We start from the raw sequence: 21,549 nt of genomic DNA, 5'->3' as shown, positions 1-21,549 counted from the left end.
CATTTTATTTTGCAATATTTTCAGCTTTTCTGAAAGGCATCACATGTAACTAAAACTTTATTGCTTCTCATAGTAGAAGGTTAATCCATTTTTTATGTAATAAGTTTCAGGGTGTAGTACTCCCTCATGACTATCTCATGTGTAGGATTTGCTCTTAAATCACAATATGGGATGTAGACTGTTTAGATGCAGCAGCAATTAAGTTGGTAATTTATTAATCTTTGGTCATTATAAGGATGTTGGATCAGAAGCACGATCATGGTTATTTCCTTCTGATAATCAGTACCATCGATGCTTTATTCTGTCGAAGCTTATAATTTATAAATTTTAAATTAACATTGGCGATTTCAAATCCTTGACCAAATTTAGTTGTATTAATGATTAAACATTTTCAATTTAAAGTGCTAATCTGATAACTTGAGTGAATGCAATGTGTAGGTCTGACATCATGCCCTAAGTCCACAGTGAAAGCAGGAGCGGTAAAAAGGAGAGAATTTGTGCATCTATAGGTATTGCAAGGTTGTAAGGGAATACTTTTCCTAAGGGGGATAAATGGATGCAACCTCACCCTAGTGAAAATCTCCATAGGATTTCTTTTTCCTTTAGTAATTTGACAGTGGAAAATGATTGTTCCTACAGGAAAATTTTAGGTTCCTATGGGAAAATAAAATTTTCCTGTAGGAACATAAAAATTTCCTATAGAAACAAACGTTTCCCATTGTCAAATTACTACTGGAAAAAAAATCCTGTAGATATTTTCACTAGGGTATGCTGAGCATATTTTGGGAGAATGATGGGCATATGTTCAAAACATATGTTGGGCATAATTGGATACCATGCTGAGCATATGTTAAAAACATATGTTGAGCATAAGTGGCTAATATGCTGAGCATATGTTAAAAACATATGTTGAGCATGTGTGGAAAACATGCTGAGCATATGTTGAAAACTTGTGTTGAACATATGTTGAGCATATGCCTTGCCGGACATTTACATGTGCTCAAATTATGTTGAACACATCTTACATATGTGTTGAAAATGCCTTGAGCATACTCTGAACACAAATTGTGCTACTAGGGAAGTCACCGTTTGATAAAAATTAGTTTGGCGCGACCGGAGTTTAAGCCCCTTGTCGCATTGGCGGCGGTTTCTGGAACTATTTATTGCAAAAAAACATTATCGAAACCATTGATAAAACGATTTCCCGTTCCTTTTAGTGCAACCCGTCCTACCCAACCCGCCCGGGCGATCTTACGTGGATAGATATTTCATATTAAATATATATATTATTATATTTATATATTTTATTTTTCCTAAATAGTTCCAGAAACCGCCGCCAATGCGACAAGGGGCTTAAACTCCGGTTTACCCATTAGTTTGAAATAAAGCTGTTGACAAAGATATGGAAACAATTGTATAAACAATTTAGATAGATATAAAACAAAATAATTTTTATAATTATAAAATGAGTTTTTCGACTGCAGCAAAGAAAATATACTGCAATGATAAAATAACAAATATAACTTACTGCAGGTTTGTTGTTCCGGGGTTACAAACAAAATTTTTAATCAAAACACCCTGATTGAGAATCTACACTTACCTGTTGAGATGGGAGAGATCACCAGTAGCAAACGAACGCTTGCCATCTCCATGATTTTGAATTTTCCTCTTGGCAGGACGATCGCCCGGCACGGCTTATCTTCGCGTCTACGCCGCGCAGGGACGATCGGTTGGGGACGGGGAGGAGGAGTGGGAGCTGCAGAATTGGGTTGGAGGGGGCTGAAATCATGCCGGGATGGGGAGTGATGGCTTCCGAGGGTCGTGGCAGGTGGTGAATTCGGGCCATGGAGGAAGATCGGGCCTTCTTCCATGATCGGACGCTGTTGGACCGGGACATCGAGCTGGAGCTGGGCTACAACGTAACCACGGGACTATCCACGGAACCACTGAATTGACTGGGGCTATGGTTGAGTGGTTTAGGAGAAATGGAAAGCGTCAGAGTGGTGGGCTAAGGGATGATGGAAGGAGAGATGGCGAATTTTCGGAAAAGGTACCATGATACAATAAAAGAGATGGTTGTGGATGGTTGATTCGCCGCCCCAACCTGAATGCACAGTAACATGTTCTTCCATTTCTAATCACTAACACGAAAGCAACTTATTTTTTACTTAATTTTAATCCTGACTGTCAAACTAGCCCTTGCAGATCTAAAAGATCAATTATAGGTAGAAAGTTTACCCCATGGTTTACCATTTACAGTACAAGTGTTCCAACATCACAGATATATCATTAAAACACCATAATATACCGTAGGCAGATGAATTATTGACATCCGGGGACAGAGCTTTCAGCAATTACAATCATGTTGCCCGAGAAAGAAGCTATGAGAGCAACCAGATCGTATTTTGGAAAGAAAATGTACTATTACGGAAAAATCAAAAGAAACGCCACAAGAAAAAACAAAAGAATGCCCACTATCGAAATTATAGTCATTCGATTATTAAAATGAAAGTTGAAACTTGCGGTAGATGTAAACACATGCAGTTAAATGCATATGAATGAAAATTTCTTCACTTGTAGCACTGAAACAGTTATATATGTCGTGAATATAGTGAGATAACTCTCAGTTCTGTGATCTCTAAGCATTCCCTAAGGAATAATGGGTACCGTAAAACCTGTTAACCTGATTTTCCGCTGCACTCGACCGCACCTATGTAGTAGGTCACCCCTGAGAGTGTGTCCACTCGTCTCTCACATCAGGCGTATTAATCGAGTTGATTCTAAATACTGTAGCATTGCTAGTTACTCCCATATAAGATGGTTCTCAGCATTTGTTGGAGCGCAAGAAGATCCTCACGGTACCTTTTAATTTATGCATACATTCCTGTCATGCTTTGCTTTCTTCATTTAACGTCGGTTCCTCGGCGCCCTAGCGCCGAATTGATTGTGGTGTGTGTTGTTCATTCCTAATTGTAGTAGTTTATTCGAGGTGATGAAGACGCAGTGGCCTTTTGATACCATAATCTTCTTACAGAGTGTCATGCGATAAATGAAAGTTCCCCAGAGAACAAATTCGTCGGAATGAGAACTCACACATGTGGTTCGCTGAGTGAAAAGGATGTGGGGTCCTCGGTTCGTCTGTGTGGATGGTTGCAGTATAGTAGACTGAGCCGATTTGCTATTATTAGGGACAGTTATGGGCTAACCCAAGTTATAATACCGGATGAGGTAAGTAAATGCCAGATGATATATGTTCCCCCCTAATAAGTCTATTACGCAATATTTTTGTGCTCTGGAAATATTAAAATTGTGCATTTTTTACCACTATGGGTTGTTGATGGATTATTTTTTACCTTTGTAGAGAAAGGATCTTGCTCATAAATTAAGTGAAACCAGTTTTGAATCAGTTGTACGTGTTAACGGAAGAGTAATTCTTCGTCCTCCAGATCAAGTGAATGATGTAAGTTATGGAGCATAAATGCACTTTTAAACTGGTAGAGGATTTAACATTAAACAGTCGTGGCAAAATTGTGATTACCATATATATCTGATAAGGAATACCATTCTTACAGAAACCTGTCATCCGTGGAATTTTAAGATAATGAAGGAATGTGTACTGAATATATTTCTATTCATAGTTATTTTTTTGAAGTAATATAGCTCTGTTTAGTTGTACTCTAATGTGAAGTCAAGCTAAGGTTTACTTTAACTCTGAAGCTGTCCACTATGTACGGTTTGTTTGCAGATTATTCAGCGGCATATTTTTAATGTATTCCAATTAATTGGAAAGTTGATTAACAATCCTTAACTCTCTTTTGGTAGACATTATCTACTGGAAAAATCGAAGTTGTTGCTGAAGATTTTGCTGTCCTAAATCCAGCTAATAAAGATTTGCCATTTTCCATAAGGAAGTACAATAAAGTAAGTAGAGCCTTGCCTGTAGGTATAATTTTCATATTATTCTTCATTTGTACCCTGGGATATTATAGGACACATACATGTTAATGAGAGCACAAGTGGAGAAAGTAATTAACTCATAAAAAGGTTTACTAAATTGTGAGAATTATGTGTGCTTGTTAATTATCGCTTGATAAAAATATTCATCCCTTTGTGCCGAATGTTGGGTGGAGCTGACGGGCATTTTCGTATGCAGAAAAGAAATGTTGGAAAAAAATTTGAAATGTAGTTGCAATGGACTCCCTATTATCTACTCAAGTTATCCTTTGCATGAGTTTCAAGCTTCCTTTTGATGTTTTCCACAATCTTCAGAGAAAAAAAAAACAGAATTATTGCATTTGGATGCAGGTACACACAAGGCTCAATATTTCCATCAGAATTCCCTTTTTAAAACGTGGTTTTTTTTTGCTTGCTGACAAGGAATGTTTCAAGTTTACTTAGAAAGTTGCTTCGGTATTGCGGAAGACAATGAGCTGTGGAAAAAAAATCTTGATTAAGTTTATGAGAGTTGTTCAACAACCAATCATAAGTTAAGAAATTGTTCGTACCATCTATCCCCATCATTAGCCTGGATAATTTGGAGTTCATGGTACATTACAACATTTATATTTAATAATTTCAAGGATATGCATCATTAGCATTTAAGTTTTTCAGGTAGGTTTAAATCTGATTTTGTTAATGTTTCATCTGGTGCACCATATGGCTCCCACCTTGGCCCTGCTCTCTTCTTTTTATTTATTGATGACCTCACTGCCTGCTTTAAGTTTGTGAACTTACTATTGTGTGTGGATGATTTCAAATTGTTTTTAACTGTGTCTAGTATAAAATATGCCATTCATTTAATGACCCCTATTCACTTTCAGCGTGATTGCTAAGAAATACCCTTTACATGAATCTCAAGAAAAGTCACGTTCTGTTATTATAACATCAAAGTGTCTGCACTGAAGTTACATTTTCAGTTCTTAAAAATATATTATCTAGAGTAAATTAGGTAAAAGACCTTGGAATAAAGCACACCTCAGATCTTTCGTTTACTGACAATGTTACTAATATCTCCAGTAAAGATATTCATATTCTTGGTGTTATATAAAGAATCACCTCAGATTTTTAGTACTCTTTGTCACTGAAGCACTTATGTAACCCTATTGATGAAAAAAATGAAAATTGCATAACTACAGGGAAAATATTGATTGATTCATAAAAATACTAACCAATCTCTAATAAAATCAGGATATTTCTTAATTAACGTTAATTAATTCAACCTACTTTTACCCGTGAATCACTTGGAAGGATTCATGTCTCTCTAAATTACTTCTTGAAGTAAAAGTCACTCTTTCCCTTTGCATGTAATGTAATATCTCTCTTTTTTTCATCCATCATTTTTTATACAGGCTAAAGAATTTTTGCAGATGAAGCACCGATACCTTTCTCTCCGTTTTCCTGAATTGCAGCGGAATCTTCGTTTAAGGTCTCAAATGATAAACTTGATGAGGAAGTTCCTCATCAAGGCATGTGCCTTTGTGGAAGTGGAAACTCCAACGCTGTTCAGAAGGACTCCTGGGGTAGGCGTCTTTGCTTTTATTTCTTTGTGAATTTATTAGTGGGGGAGGTACGAGATGCTTTAGTCATTTATGTATTTAATCTATCATAGAAAATAGGGAAAAGAAGGGAGCACATGCAATGGGGTCATTCATGCAGACCCAAAATCACAGTTGGAGGATTCTCCTGAAAAAACTACAATTGATCAAATGAAAAATTATTATAAGTATCCACAATAGATGTGACATTGTTAATTCAGAGCAATATTGCAAATCATCATCGAACTATTTCAAATGGTCATTCTCCTGCGGAAGAAAAACATTCTTTTGCCCCTGTCTTCTCTCCAATCATGATTGATATAAGTGTTAATTACAGCAGAGGCCTGCAAAAACCAATGAGTGAAATAAAAATCAGTGGGGATTGCCCTTCACTCATATTTACCCTTCTTTCAGATTAAGGCCACAGTATCCTTTCGTTAAATATCAATATATTCAATGCTTAAATGAAAGTAATTGAACCCGCAGCATTTGGAAACAAAAAGAAATTTCAGAAATGTGTTTTTGTAAAGGCCCTCCAAATGTAAGAATTACTTCTAAAATTCATGAATATCCCATGTTCAAAGAGGGTATTCACTCAGAATCAATATTTATTGCAAGTTATCAAAGTAATTGGGTCGATAGAAGGGAATGATATGTTATTATGTAAACATTATTTAGTATGTATAAATATGTTGTACATATATGTAAATATGTTATTATATATTGCCGACCCCGGTGGCGGTGGGGTAAAGTCCTCGCCTGCCAAACCGTAGGTCGCGGGTTCAAATCCCACCTGGGTAGGTGGTCCCTGTCCAGGGCATGGATGTTTGTGTCGTGCATTGTTAATTCCTGCATTGTAAAGGCCTCTTTGTGCTCTGTACAGGGAAGTTGAAAATAGATAAATAAATATTCCTCATATAGCCATTCTCTCGTAATCTTAAAATGAAAAAAATGCAAAATTTTCCACTCACTTTCCATGAGTTTTTGACATCATTTGGAGTTTTGGCTCGCTAGCTCGACTAGAGAGAACTGCTCACTGAGGGAAGCTCACACAAGATCATAAACAAATAGGAATCATTCGAGGTAGATGCTAAGGTTTGCTGCAAAGGGGTGGTTTCCTCAGCATGAGTTTATGGAAGTAGCTCCATAAAGGTTAAATTTCATCCTCTCTATGAATTGAAAAATTCAATGTAGTTAAACCCCACAACAGCTACATTTATGTGGCAAAGATTAACAAATGGATTTCTTGTTAGGTGTGTGACACGATGTGGTAGAAGTTATTAATATCAGTCAAACTAAGGCCTTGCGATGTTTCATCTGAATTGATTGTTTATTTATTTATTTTATTTTACGTTTTCCTAATAATCCAAGGGAAAACATTTCAAAAAACTTATTTCAAAACACTTTACAAAAGATGTACCAAAAAAATGTAAAAATAAATTATAAACACACTTTTACATTGAACTATTACAATAATCTTCAAAGAAAATATTAAATAAAATTCAACAATGCATACTTTGCAGGTTACAAAGACATATTATTCTTAATTATGATATTTATCTGAGATACAAATAATCTCAAATTAATAATTACAAATAAAAGATCCCATGATAAACCTGACTGTTTACATATAGTATTGTAATCCCTACATATTCTTGTTGCACGATGCTCTTATTTAGTTAAAACAGCTTATTCAAGTGTATGTGCTGCCAAGTTCTTCCTCAAATATGACCCACTGCTTAAGGAGAGAGTGTAAGAGGAAGCATTGGGTTGCCACCTATTATGAGACTAGACCCTAATTTTCCAGCCTCCTGCATTGATTTCAAAAAAGTGCTCGGGATTGAAGAGTTTTTCAACTTTTTCTGTGACCACCTTGCACACAACAATACACAACCTTGCCCAAACACCGCTTCTTCCCCCACACCATGGAAGACCAATCAAAGATGCTCACAGGTCAACACCCAAGAGCAGAAGATCAACCGGAATGACGACTCCATCCTGACAACCTCAAGGCAACGGTGAAGTCACATGTGTACCCTCAACTTGGAACATTTCTTCCCTCCGAACTACTCCCAAGAATCTAAAAATTGACCCTTCCTCCTGCAATATTCCCAACTCCCGTCACCCAAAACTATTTATCCCTCTCCTTTCGCAGGAGGAAATTTATAAGGAAGAACTTGACTGCTCATCATGCCCTTGAACATGTTGTTGTATCAACAAAGTGCTTTGTTTGAAAATCAATTCAGTGAAAATATAGCTATGTCTCATTTAATGTAAATGCATTTATAAATATCTATTAAGTGGGTGTCTTTGTGACTTTTTAGGGAGCTCAAGAGTTTCTGGTGCCAACTCAGCAAGCAGGCCAATTTTATTCATTGGTACAGAGCCCACAACAGCTGAAGCAGTTATTGATGGTTGGTGGCATAGACCGTTACTTTCAGGTATGTGTTTAAAACATTTATGGTTCGTAAATTTTTGTAATGGAGACTTTATTGTTATATTTTTATGTAGGTGGGTACTTCCTACTGGTCCTATGTATAAATTGACAGAATATATTATTAATTAGGTCATTTCACCTGAATTTATAAAAAAAATTGGCAAAAGTGTACCTTGGAGTCAAATGTTTTCAACCAAATTTAGCAAATCATGTCGCACTTCAAAAGGTAAGGTTGTATCATAAAGGAAGAACTAATATTGTAATGGTCTTCAGCCCACCCAGATTAAAATTTGGGCCGGGAGAAACTCACCTCTTGACTCATGAATATGGTTGAAATTTTCACACACTGTGCCATTCAGTTAACCATGTAGAATTATAATGAAACACTTACTTGCAATTTTCCACGAAAATTTTTGTGGAAAATTGCAAGTAAGTGTTTCATTATGAATCAATTCCACTCCATCTCGCTTGATTCCTCGAATTTTACATGTAGAATTATTTCAGAAACTGGCATATTTTACCAAAATATGATAACTCTCTTACAAGTAATGGAGTATGAGCAAATGAAATGAATTTATGAAACATTAATGGCAACATAATGACAAAAAGATGCAATATAATGTATACAAAAAAATAGGTTACCCCTTCATAGGTGGTGAGCTAGTAGCAATAATTTGAATTGTTTTTCCAATGAGAGGGAGGTAATTATTACTGATTGCCATTTTTCTTTGTGCACTCGACACACACCAGCAATATCAATGACTTTGTTTATACGTTCACAGAGGACAGGGGGTATTCGTAATGAAAGGTAGTTGCTGTAACGGTAACAGGAGGGGGGAATAGTAGAGAATATCAGTCATTGGGCTAATCATTTAATCATTGGGCTGAACATTTAATCTTTCCTGGCAATGAACCACCAAAGTTTACCAAAGTTCTGGGAAAATTTACTATCTTTGGATTAGTAAACCGTAGCTATGATGGGCATTTGTAACTTCTGCAATTGTCAGAAATCCTTTGATGCATTAATGTTACAAATTTCATGCATGCAACCCGCTTTGCCTCCAAATTGAGAACTGACTTCTTTGCAGTATTAACCCTTTCGAGACGGTGGAGTTTTTGTCTTAGCATGACTGCTGTACTGAGCCCCAAGAGACTTCTTTCTCGTGGTACGGAGCATTTTTGGAGGGCATTCGTTAAGAAGGGTCTCGCTGAACCTTTTATGACCCCTCCACGCAGGGACTTCCTCCTCCTTTCCGGGTTTACGACCATACCTGCGGCATTGGTTCGGGGTCAACTTATGTATTGCTTATATGTATTTAGCAAATGGATAATTGTTGCTTTCACGAAAATTGCAGATGTTGAATTGAATTCCTCATTTTTATCTGAGCATTGTCAAATTTTAAACGAAGTCCTAAGGCCATTATTAACGCATTTAATGCAGCAACAATTTCCATGTTGATGTTTATACATAACTCGAGATATAAGTTAATATTTATCGTAGAATTTCATTTAAAAATTGTAAATGCTGCTCTAAAGACAAATAATTCAATTCTTAGTTTATTTTTCTTGAGAAATGAAAAAATATTTATTGCAAAACCTGACTGAATAAACAATTGAATGACCGCTGTCCCTTACTGCTAAGAGGGGTTGTAAAGGACGAGGGGTCCGGGTACCTGCTCCCGGATTCCGAGGGTAAATCCTAAACCTGCAGGGTTGCGTCCCGAAACAAAGACGTCGTAAACCCGCAACCGTCCTAAAAGGGGGAGAGCTAGAAAACGTTTATACTATACAGCTTTTGTTGTCCTGGCTAGCAAAATCTCACACGTAAATATACGTCGTCTCCTGGGTCAGGAAACGTCCACACGCATATATACGTGTATAGTAGGGAAAAGGTTAAGAAGAAACATTTAATACAAACAACTTTTCTGGCTTTGCAAAGAATATCCGCAGCTAAATTGATGCATGGTAGTGCATATTAGAAACTAATTTGAGAAAAATGAAGCTTTTAATGCTCTCTCTGATGAATTACTGCACTGTAATCTTTGGCATTATTTATACTACCTTCTAACAGTGAAAAATTTTCTTGTATGTTAAAATAAATAACAATGACAAATTATGGTAAATATCCCATATAAATGTGTATCAATAATTTCATTTTTTATTTAATAAATATCTATTGAAAATAAAATTCAATCAAAACAAATATATATTATTTTATCATCCATTTAGCCCCCAATATTGAATATTTGAAACAATGCTCAGCATAGGCAAAAATGCATTATGTTGTGCAGGTGGTCTATACTCGAATTTAGTTCTTTATTCATAGGCATTGCTTGAGCCATATACTTTGTCAAATAAACTTTAAATTTCATTGCTGTAAACTATTAACATGTATCTACTCTTTAATATGATTAATTAACCCATGTTTGCATAAAATTAGTCTTCATAACCATTTGATTCCAAAATCAGAGTAATATTTTGCTAAATTTTAAACTTTATTGCTCGGGCATCAGTAGTTAATATTTTCTGATTTCAAAAATATTTTGAGTGCAAGATCCTGATATCATTTCGAAACTTTCCCGGAAAGGGCAAATTTGATCTGGAAAAAAACTTAATTTAGCCAACCCTATAGTGCTCGCAGAGTTTCTGTGCACTAGAGAGTTTCCCCGAGCCCAGTTGCCCATGGTAGAGGAACTACGATTGGCTGCCGGCGTCCAATCCCGTTAACCGGTTCTTGACTCAATGCGCGCCGGGTACGAACCTTCGAAAGTGTTCACCTGAAAGAATCGCCGAAAGCGAACGTAATGCCTCGCCGACGCGCCGGTATTTAGCATAGAAATTCTATTTATAAATAACTACAATATATAATATATCGGGTCTAAACTTTAAGTGATTCCACTATTCATCGTTGGGTGTTGAGAAGGTTATTCTCATCGGCTATCCCCATGACTACGCAAAAATTAAGCAGAACATAAAATTCTTCACCAACCAATTACAAAAATCCTGATAAAAAGCTGGATTTAGCCACCGGAAAAGGAATCAAATTAACCTCACAAGAGTCAATTTTAACGGCAAAGATTGCTAAACGATACATGGACAGCAGAAAAAATATATTCTAACATAAAATAATTATGGCGAAAATCCCACTACATACCGCTCTGGTTTTGGAGGCTGAAGTATACATCTAGGCAGCATTCTTGTTCCGGGAAGGCAGGTTCTCGCAGATACTTTTTGATACTCATAGCACTGGTTTTTAGAATTAATCACTTGTGTTATCACTTGATTCCTCGCCAAGTGGAATAACAACCTGGGGAACTTCATCACGAACACATTCCTTAATGTAGTCTTCTTCCTGAATATTTTCCGCATGCTTAACACACTTTATCCAATCTTCCTTACTTATCGATGCTAATGCCTCGTGTGTTAATCGTTCAACATCAATCATTCTGAAAGTAGTTTTCCTCTGTGCGACAAACCTCTTCACTTGCGCCCAAATTAACTCTATCGGATTGTATTTACAGTGGTAGGGAGGAAGGCGTACCACTAAATGGCCCATTGAAAGAGCTAAATCGTCCAACTGATAGGATGACGTGATTTTATTTTTCACCACGCAGTCTTTTACCTTATCGAGTAGTTCCTTCACTGTGTTACTATCACTAAACAGTACGTTTTGCTGTCGCAGCCAGGATTGAATTTGTGTTTTCCGGTACGTTGTGTTGGGAATTTTATTAGAGATTTTGGAATGATAACTCGCATTATCCATCACTATAATTGACGGCTGGTCCAACCTCCTCAACAGTTCTTCAAACCACCAAGTAAAACAATCCGCATTCATGTCTTTGTGGTAGTCGGAAAGCGGATCTCTACTACCTGATCTAAAAACTAATCCCATTCCATCGATAAAGCCCACCTCACTAGATCCTGCATGTGTCACGATTAATCGCCCACCCTTCCCTGTAGGCACACGCATACCTCCTTCTCCCTGGGAGTTCACCCAAATATGACGCTGGCAGTAATTTTGGTTGACCCAAGTTTCATCTAGGTACACAATCTGTTCGTACAGCGAGTTCACTCGGTGAGAGTGCATGATTTTCAGAAATTTCTTCCTGCACTCCCTGATGTCACTGCGCTCCATCAATATTTTCCTGCCATCATTTCCCAGCACATATCTAAACCCCAGGTTGTTGAATATTTTTCTAAAAGAAGAATATGAACCACGATATCCTGCAGCTTCTTGGAAAGCAATTCTCACCCTTTCCACTGTTGGATATACACCTTTGTGGTACATATCGAGAAATATTCGACCCACTAAATCCTCATCGAATCCGTCAATTTTACTCCGATTCGGATATGGCCCTCTCTTTTTCCTCTCTGTTTCTTTCCCGATGTTCTTCAGCAGCGAATAAACGTAGCGGGTGGACACGCTACATGCCGTGGCTGTTTTTTTCACAGCTTCGCCGTTCTCATTGCGAGAACATCCAACGTTGAAAGCAGCGAATTTACTCCGATGCACCTTTCCATGGTTGGGGACGTTCTGGTCATTTTCAATATGAGTTGATGCCGTTGGAGATGTTGCGAGTGGATGTAAACGAATTCCAAGGGATTCATAATGCTCGCTACCCGACACTTCATCCAAACACAGTCTTGCCCGATCCACGACGGAATTATCACCGAGAGTATCAGGACGAGTTGCCACAATTTCCTTGCAAAAGAATTTGTAAACGCACATAACGCGTTCCCTTAGCTCTGCGGAAAATTCCTTAGGCATGGTAACACAAGAGAATTACACAGACCACTGAAGTTGAGATTTGCTCGGAGGGTATCGATGGACTGACACCTGCAGTGGTTTAGCCACAATTCGACGTTCGAAGGCCCAGTAAGCTCATTAAAAATTTCTTAGAATCCCGTAAATCTATAGGATAAAGAATTGACCACCGAAGTGGACATATTTCTGAAAACTAGGGTCAGCGCGGATTATCTTCATTTTGAAGCGCCCCCGCGGATCGCCCCGTATCCTTTCTTTCGCGGTCGTACGTGAACACCTCAAGGGTTCATACCAACGGCACTTGGAAATACCTGCTAATGAGTTTTTCCCAGAATTTGAAGTGCTGGATCTTCATGCGACCATCGAACAAGGCCGCTCCTTTTGCTTGGTGGTATCATGGCTGCGAAATATCTCCACGGTAGAATTTTCCGTTTCAAGGGTTTTCCCCCAAAACCCAAACATCAGATGATCAAGTGGTGGAATGCATACGTTCGAATCAGTGCTGAAAATTTATAACCAATGGACTTCAGGTAAAAACGAATAATCAAAGGAAAATGCAATGAAATGAAAAGCTTCCGTATATTTTGGAATTCATGGGAATTAGTTCAATTTGGTATTATGAATTTCTACATCCGCTTTTAGAGATTTATAGGGTTTGATTCTCATTTATAACCGCAAAGGCGATTACCTCCTACTCGATTACAATCGATTTTTTTAATTGGTTGGTGAAGAATTTTATGTTCTGCTTAATTTTTGCGTAGTCATGGAGATAGCCGATGAGAATAACCTTCTCAACACCCAACGATGAATAGTGGAATCACTTAAAGTTTAGACCCGATATATTATATATTGTAGTTAATTATAAATAGAATTTCTATGCTAAATACCGGCGCGTTGGCGAGGCATTACGTTCGCTTTCGGCGATTCTTTCAGGTGAACACTTTCGAAGGTTCGTACCCGGCGCGCATTGAGTCAAGAACCGGTTAACGGGATTGGACGCCGGCAGCCAATCGTAGTTCCTCTACCATGGGCAACTGGGCTCGGGGAAACTCTCTAGTGCACAGAAACCCTGCGAGCACTATAGTGAATATCTGTCAGGTGGCAACATTCTTATGGGACCACTAGATGACAGCTGCGGCCTGGACTCTTCCGACAGCAAGTTCACATTTGGATGGAAGCAGTGCCTGGCAAGCAATGTTCTGCGTTCTCCTTCTGGCCGTGTTTCTTCGACGCAGATTATTAAGGAGCTATCAATGAAAAGCATGAACCAAGAAAAGAAATTGAAAGTGATCACTTGCTTTGAATATAGAGATATTGCGCATAAGTTTAAGCTCACGATGTTGACAGTCCACACTATTATTCTGAATGAAGGAGGGGTCCCTTGTCATCGACCATATGTGGGACCATGTGATGCTGTCATTGTAGCTTCTTCTCGTGGACGTCTTTCCCCAAATGCCCACTCCTTCATTCCACAAACCTGAGTAAGCCTCGATGGGCATGAGCTCTGCCAGCGAACCAATAACAAATCAATTAATCCTAGGCATTGCTGCTTTTACATCCCTCTGCTGCTAGTGGGGTTGGGCTCTCAATGTGGTGGGCCACTCTAGAGGGGTTGGGTCAAAAATCCAATGTGTAGCTACTTTCGCTTCTTAGTCGTTCCACGCTCAACTCCAATAACCTTGACGCTGTTCAATACACCTCTCTCTCACTATCTCACCCACCGTCCTCCGTGGGACGAGTTTAGAGGGGGTGGGGTAATGGTATGGTCGGGTCAATAGAGCGTGGGGAAAAAAATCTAGCAAAGGAGCACATGGTGTAATGGGGCCGACCATTACAATATGGTGATGCATCTAATACAGTGGAACCTGTTTAGTACGTTTCTGAAGGGACCACAAAAAATGAACGTACTAACCAGGAAAACGTGCTAACGAGGAAAGTAATAAATAGCAGTCGGGGTAATTGCAATCTGTGGAAAAGTCGTCATAATAGGGATATTGCATACTTTTTATAAACAGTATGCTGATATACTACAGTAAACACTTAGTACCGCAATATACTTTTTTCCGGTTAAAATTCAGTTTTTACCCTAGAAAATGACTCCCAAAAGTCTCCCGAGTTTCGCGGGCTAAAAAATACCGCCCCCACTAATCTTTGGCCGTGACGTCATAGTTCAGTAGGAGTCCAGATCCAAGCCCAGTAACTGCAGGTTTGGAAGAGCCGCGTTGCGTTTAAGGAGAACATGGCTGAAATAAGGAAAAATTACAAGTGGTGCATTGTTCCTCTGTGCAATAACACCCCAGAAAAAAATTTCGTCTGCATTCCCACGGAGGAAATTAGAAGAAAAGCCTCGATGCATGCCGTCTGTCGGGATGAGCGTAACGGAAAAATAAGAGTATAATAAACGGAATGATAAACCCGTGTGCTATGTGAGCGAAGATAACTTTAATATTAATAATATATCCATATTTCATTGACTGAATAACTTGAAACTGAGATTTTTCGATAATTCGGACGCCGTAGAATAAAAACTCAACTTCACAGCAAAAATCGAGATAGGTGTTTCTCGATGTTTATGATGGACTCAAATTATTTATGGCACTTGTTCAATTTCAGTTACGGAAGGACATAGAACATTCCTTGATGTTTAAAATCAATGGAGGAAATATGAAAATACAGAGCAAGGTTGATCCTCATGCATTCGAGTGCCAGCCAAGAAGACAGCGTTTTCTTCTACTGTCGGCGTCAAAATGATGTGCCGCAGTACTTTGCAAATTAATATCCTGGCTTCACTACATGCTATAATAATGAACTATATGTCATTTTAAAGGAAATTTTATCCTAAATTCTGATTTATTTTATTACAAAAAAATTGAAAAATGTAGACACGGCCAGTGCAATATAAATGACTCCGCGCACCGAAAAATTAGCCGTTTTGTCAACTTCATGAACTTTGCAACTCAACCTAAGGAAAACTACTACGTCTACAGCATTCATCTTCCACATTAATTTACACTCGTCAGTGCGGATTAATAAAATGGCTTTTGGGTCCCAGACGGCACAGGAAGTTTTCGTACCTAAATACGAGGGTGGACAATCAAGATACAAAAATCGCGCTTAGGAAGTTACTTAGAAGGTTTTGTTTCTTTATTTCCTTTAATGACGAAAAAAGATGCAAGAGGACTGGCAAATTCATATGCATCGATAAAATTGTATCTCATCGATAAAACTGTATTCGGTCTGGGACTATTTTCTTTCGCGGGTGGTGCCATCTGGTGCCATCGTGCCATATCCTCCTAGAAAGATCACATGCCTTCACAAGCCGTTGGAGATGACATGGTTAACGTCACGTCTCACCACATTTCAGGGATTTTTGTGGTTAAGTTTGTGAAAAATAGTGTCTGGTAATGGTGAAGTTTCCCTTATTCTTTAATTTCATTCTCTGGGCTTCAGAAACGTGTTTGTGAGATATTTTTGTTAAAAATGCCTTCCGTGTGTGTAATGTCGGGATGTAATGGAAACTCCGGGACATGGCTCAAGTTTTTAGCTTTCCAAAAGATCCTGAGTTGAAGAAGAAGTGCATTTGGGCGATAAGAAGAAAACATTTCACCCCCACGAAAAACTGTGAGGTATGTACTCTTTCTCGCTGTAATTATTTGGATGTAATTTTAAGTTAGAAGTGGCTTCGGGATGTTGATGCATCAACATTCCGAACTATTCAGTACTGAAGTACTATAGTACTATTCAGTACTAAAAATGGTGATTCAAAATATTGTAGCAGCAATTCTTTTGAAAATTCTTGCATTTTAGTTGTCTTTTTTTGTATTAATTCATTCGGTAAACGTGTGGTTAAAGGAGAAACTAGGAATAAGCTGCCAAGTTTATAGGATCGAATATTGCTTCTTAGCTTGCCCTATGGTGTATTACACGTCGGCTTTTATCATTTCAAATTATCTTATGCTATAGTTTAAAACAATAAAAATATCAGGCATAAAAATATTTACTATATTTACGAGACTATAGTAATTTGATTTCTCATGCAGAAATACCAAAAATTGGAAATTATTTGACCTAATAAGTTACATGGTATTTTATTATTTATTAATTTTAGGTGTGTGAGATTCACATCGCACCTTGTGATATCAGAAAATAATCTGTGGCCTTGGACGAGAAGACGAGGAGAAAATTCTTGCTGAATTGAAGTTACCCAGATTGGAGGAGGGTACCATTGCTTCACTGTTACCTGTCGCCAAGAAGACAGACATTGTGGCAGAAGTGACATATTTGTGGATGTGGATTTGATTTGTGCAAGTTGGTGCAGTGATAGTGGACGTTTATCGGAGAAAGTATTGACGATAGTTTGTATGTATCGACCAGTCCTCTTTTAAATTATTTTCTATTCGAAAGAGAATAAGAGTAATTGTTTCGCTAAATTAGATGTGGGATAGAAGAGAAAATTGGAAATATTATTGTGGTTGACAATAGAAAATACATAATATATGTATTGTATTTCTGTGGGTTTTTTCTTTCCTGCCTCTTTAAAATTTCTTGCGGTGGTGACTTCATGCAAAGTAAGTATAAAATCGGAGGTGTGATCTAAGAGATAACATGTTTCATTTTACAAGTGTTTATGCTGGTGATTTGGCAGGACTTTCATATTTTTAATAGGTTGATACATTTACTGCAGTGACCTAGAGACTTTTACTCATCCCAAATAATTTTTCAAATACTTTAGCGCCTGATATGGGTAAGTTTTAGTAGCTGAGACTGAACTATACGTTAATTTTTGCTTGCATTTTGATGAATTCGATCATACTAATAGCAGATGTGTCAGCAATCCTGTTTCATCGGCAATTTTTATTTAAAACTTTTATTTCGTCAGGCTTTAGGGTAAGCTTTTTAATGCTCGTGGGCTATGTGATGTCTTATTTAGTGTCAAAGTTAATAAGAATTTACTCTCATTAACATCTCAAGGTTTCCATGTAAGTACGAGCCACTTAAGAATTCTGGATGCTGGGGATGCGTGAATTAGCCGTGAGAATCTCATTTTTCGCAGAGTTATTTAAGTGGCCGAGTAAGTTTTGTAAGTTCTCAATGGGTAAATAATACTATATCATGAATTCTAATTACCATGAAAAACTCACAACCGACAAAAACTTTGTCGGTCGTGAGTCTTTCATGGTAATTAGAATTCATGATATGGTGTTATTTACCTATTGAGAACTTACAATTCATAATGATTCGTATCAAGGTTCTCGCTACGGTCGGTAGTTATCGATTGTGTTGCGTTCGATACATTTTTCGATCGTGCGAGTTACGATATAACTAATTTCGACCTAATCGATTGAGATTAGCCTGAGTGCCGTGTTCCTGCGCGCTTTGTATCCAATCGTACGTGCTTAGTAGCGGACATTCACATGCTGCGTACGCGCTTCGTCGACAGGCCGCGAATGGAATGTATCCATTGACGAAAAGCGACGGAGCGGCATATTATCCCCTTAGTCAATGGGTACTATGTACATACGAATTAGATACGGAGGGTTCTGTGCCGTCTGGGGTATTTTTAGAACTTATATTTTGTTATAAATTAATGAAAATATTTAAACATTATCTTGTCCCAAAGATAAAGGAAGTTGTAGATGGAAAAAGAATGGAATCCAGAGGTGGTCACAAAAAATGAATCGCAGCATTCTTTGATGTTATTCTACGCCGGCTTGCTTTTCAGAAAAAGTTGAGTCACAATGAGGAATGTTCCGCGGCCCTTGATTTGGAAACTGTGGAGATAGAGGAAGACGTGTGGATCAGCAATTTCCATTTAGTTGGTTGCCAGGATAAACCAAGGATCCATTTAAAGGTTGTTTGGCCATCGTATAAAGATAGGACTGATGTGCACCACAGGGAAAATGGGATGTTTGAGGGAAAGTCAAACCCAAAGTTGTCCAAAGAATGTGCAGTTCTATGTTGCTCTTTCCCAGTTAAAACCAAATAGAAATTAGATTGGGATGATATTTTCACCACGGGTTCCAGTGATAGTGAGAGTGCAGGTGATCATGGTCATCGTCGAAGGTCATCCCTCTAGGATTTCCGATACGGAATTTTTAAGTGACAACCGATCGCAATGACGATGAGCTCGCCTTTAGAGTAGGTTTCAGATATATCGTGAGAAAAGCTCCCAAAATGTATTAAAGACTCTGATTGGAAAATATTCAAATTTTAATGTTACTTTAGGAAGGCCTTCTAATTACATAAGTAACTTATTAACACCTGAAGACGTTGTATTTATTATATTAATCGAAATGCGATTGACCGATTCTTTCTGCAGAATAGGAAGTGGTTTCGGGGTTTTGAGTTACAAGATGGTAGATTGTGTTGGAAGTTCGTCCATATTATCGCTACTAAATTGAAACATTAATAGTCTGGCTTCCTCAGAGCTTCCTGTCGCCCTCCAGGCAAGGTATTTTTAAGTTGAATGTATCATCGACAGCTTCGAGGTGGAAATAAGTTCATCACAAGACTCTCCACCGGACTGCCCAAAGAATACACATTTCACATGAGTATACGCTTTCGCCAATATTATACGCAAGTCTCACTTTGTTATGAACTATAAAACATTTCAGATGCACATCAGCTTCCTTTCCATTTCTCGGCATCGACTTTCCGCGCCGACGAAGTCTACAGTTTCACTAAAGTACCCTATTATTATGATGGAATCAGTAACAGGAAGCTTGCTAGGATCAGCCTAAGAATAACCATATTCCTTCATCTTTACGCAATCTATCGCTTTCAATGGAGGAGAAATAGATCAAATAATAGCCCTGAAGTCACAATGAACAACTCCGATACGTCTGCACTTCAATAAATGAATCATAACCACGCTGTCGCATGCATTCAAGTGTGCAACCTCTACTTTGGCCGTGCCGCCGTCCGCCGTGCCTCCTCGTACTGAACTATGACGTCACTTTTCTGCCAGCCAATCATCGGGCGTTTTCGCTTCTCGCTTGCATTTGAAAATTCTCGTGAACTTTGATGCATTAAATATCGCAAACTACGTCATAAAATAATAAAAAAACTTTCACCGAGGTATGCAAACATATATTTTTATATAATTTTGGGGCTATTGATTATATCTGAAATATATGCAAGTTCCCTATTACAATTACTATCGGTAGTTCTCGTAAGATCGCCTTCCTGAACTCTTTTAACCTTTAAAATAAAGAAAATGGGCGCTACAATGAAAAACAATACCATGTGAGTAAAAATCACAATGTTTCATAGATTTCCCGAAGACAGTTACATGAAAACGGCGTCTTTCTCCCGTGATTTATCCTATATGTATTTATAGAAAGAGGACAAGTATAGCTAAGTCACTTCTTTTTTGTCACAGCATACTCGGAGAATATAAAAACAACCCTGAGTATGTCAACGGGTTGTTTTTAAACATCATAAAAATTGGTCAAAATTATATTAACCTTAAATTACGGCAACAGCCGTACACATTCGCGCTTCTTAAAGCCATATCGATTGTTATAGCGATCGATATATCGAATAATAACACGCAAGATTATTAGATTACGACGTAATTACAAGAAGATTTTATATTATACAGTTGAAATTTACTTTTAAAATTTGTTTAATGTCGTCTGCTTTCGTGCCGAGATCGAGTATTTTTAAGCTAAGCTTCGCGTGGAGATCCAGAGCATCGTCTGCTCCCGCAGCAGTAGTCAAATACGCACGTACTACACGTAGCATTGACGTCGTGCAGTACTGCTTTAGATAAAGTGGGAATTGAATAAGACTCATTTCTTCATCATGATAACTCGTGTAATAGCAATAATTGCCCACTCGTGAAATTTGTGCGCAGTGGGCACTCCGGAGGCAACAGAAGGTGAGGAGCTCGGGGTGGGGAAAATTGGGGCTTCTCATTGGCTGCAGTTTTGCATAGTCAGACATTCATATGGCCATATTTTATAATTCATCGCGTCATAACAATTGAGAAATGCATTTGGATAAATCACGGTCGAAGAAAGATATGTGGAATGAATGCAAGAATTTTAATGGCTAGTTAAAGTAAATTAAATCATGAATTCGGAGCTTTACGACCCTTAAGAAAATACTGGAGAACGAATTGCGGGTTGCGTCACGGCTAGCAATTGAGCGTACTAACCAGGAAAGCGCAATTTTTTCAAACGTACTAACCAAATACTTTTACCTGTATTTTGTTCCGTTGGTACCGGGACCGAGAGAAATCGTCGTACTAAGGAGGAACGTACTAACCAAGTTCCACTGTATTTAGAGGGCATTTTGGCACTCCTAAATTTGTTTGACCCCTGAAAATTTTGATTGGTATTTTTCTCTGAATATACTGTAGTGCCTACGATAATTTTAAAACTTTTTCTTTCATCGCCCCTTTAATGGTGCTATCTTATGATTGGTTCCTCCGCCCCCCTGTGGCTTTTGATGTTTTTAATTAATGTATTCTGTTTTTGTGAATCCTAGGTGGCAAGATGCTACAGAGATGAATCTGCTAGACCTGATAGACAACCGGAATTTACACAGGTATATTTTGTAGCTCATGTGTTTAAATTTGGCTTGTTCTGAAAGGAATAAATTTCGCTAGGATTTAAAGTATTTGATTTTTAATTGAGATAGTTTAATTTGTGTTACTATTATTTCAGATAAAATTGATTGCAACTCAGTTTGTGGGACATTTTCAAGTTTTATTTAGTAGACAACTCATAAATAGTGATATGGATTAAGTAGAAGAGACAGGGTCGGTAATGTGTGAGTGAGTTCATAAACTACAGGCCAATTTTATG

General features: G+C 38.0%; 1 protein-coding gene across 5 annotated transcripts in view; it reads left to right on the top strand.

Annotated features, from left to right (window-relative positions):
• The first annotated feature begins 1,597 nt into the window (after positions 1–1,597).
• Positions 1,598–21,549, top strand: part of LOC124169216 (aspartate--tRNA ligase, mitochondrial) — a 33,574-nt gene continuing 13,622 nt past the window's right edge. The window contains exons 1-7 of one of the 5 annotated variants that reach the window (XM_046547737.1): positions 1,598–2,050; positions 3,035–3,228; positions 3,362–3,460; positions 3,823–3,921; positions 5,349–5,519; positions 7,859–7,975; positions 21,230–21,289. In XM_046547737.1, the coding sequence (XP_046403693.1) occupies positions 3,082–3,228; positions 3,362–3,460; positions 3,823–3,921; positions 5,349–5,519; positions 7,859–7,975; positions 21,230–21,289 (693 nt within the window). In that variant the 5' untranslated portion in view covers positions 1,598–2,050; positions 3,035–3,081. The other 4 variants (XM_046547739.1, XM_046547736.1, XM_046547735.1 and 1 more) reach the window with 4 other exon arrangements.

This window comes from Ischnura elegans, chromosome 12 (assembly GCF_921293095.1).
Source record: "Ischnura elegans chromosome 12, ioIscEleg1.1, whole genome shotgun sequence".
Taxonomy (NCBI): domain Eukaryota; kingdom Metazoa; phylum Arthropoda; class Insecta; order Odonata; family Coenagrionidae; genus Ischnura; species Ischnura elegans.
The sequence above is the reverse complement of the archived record's forward strand: the minus strand, read 5'-3'. Positions and strand labels throughout refer to the sequence as shown.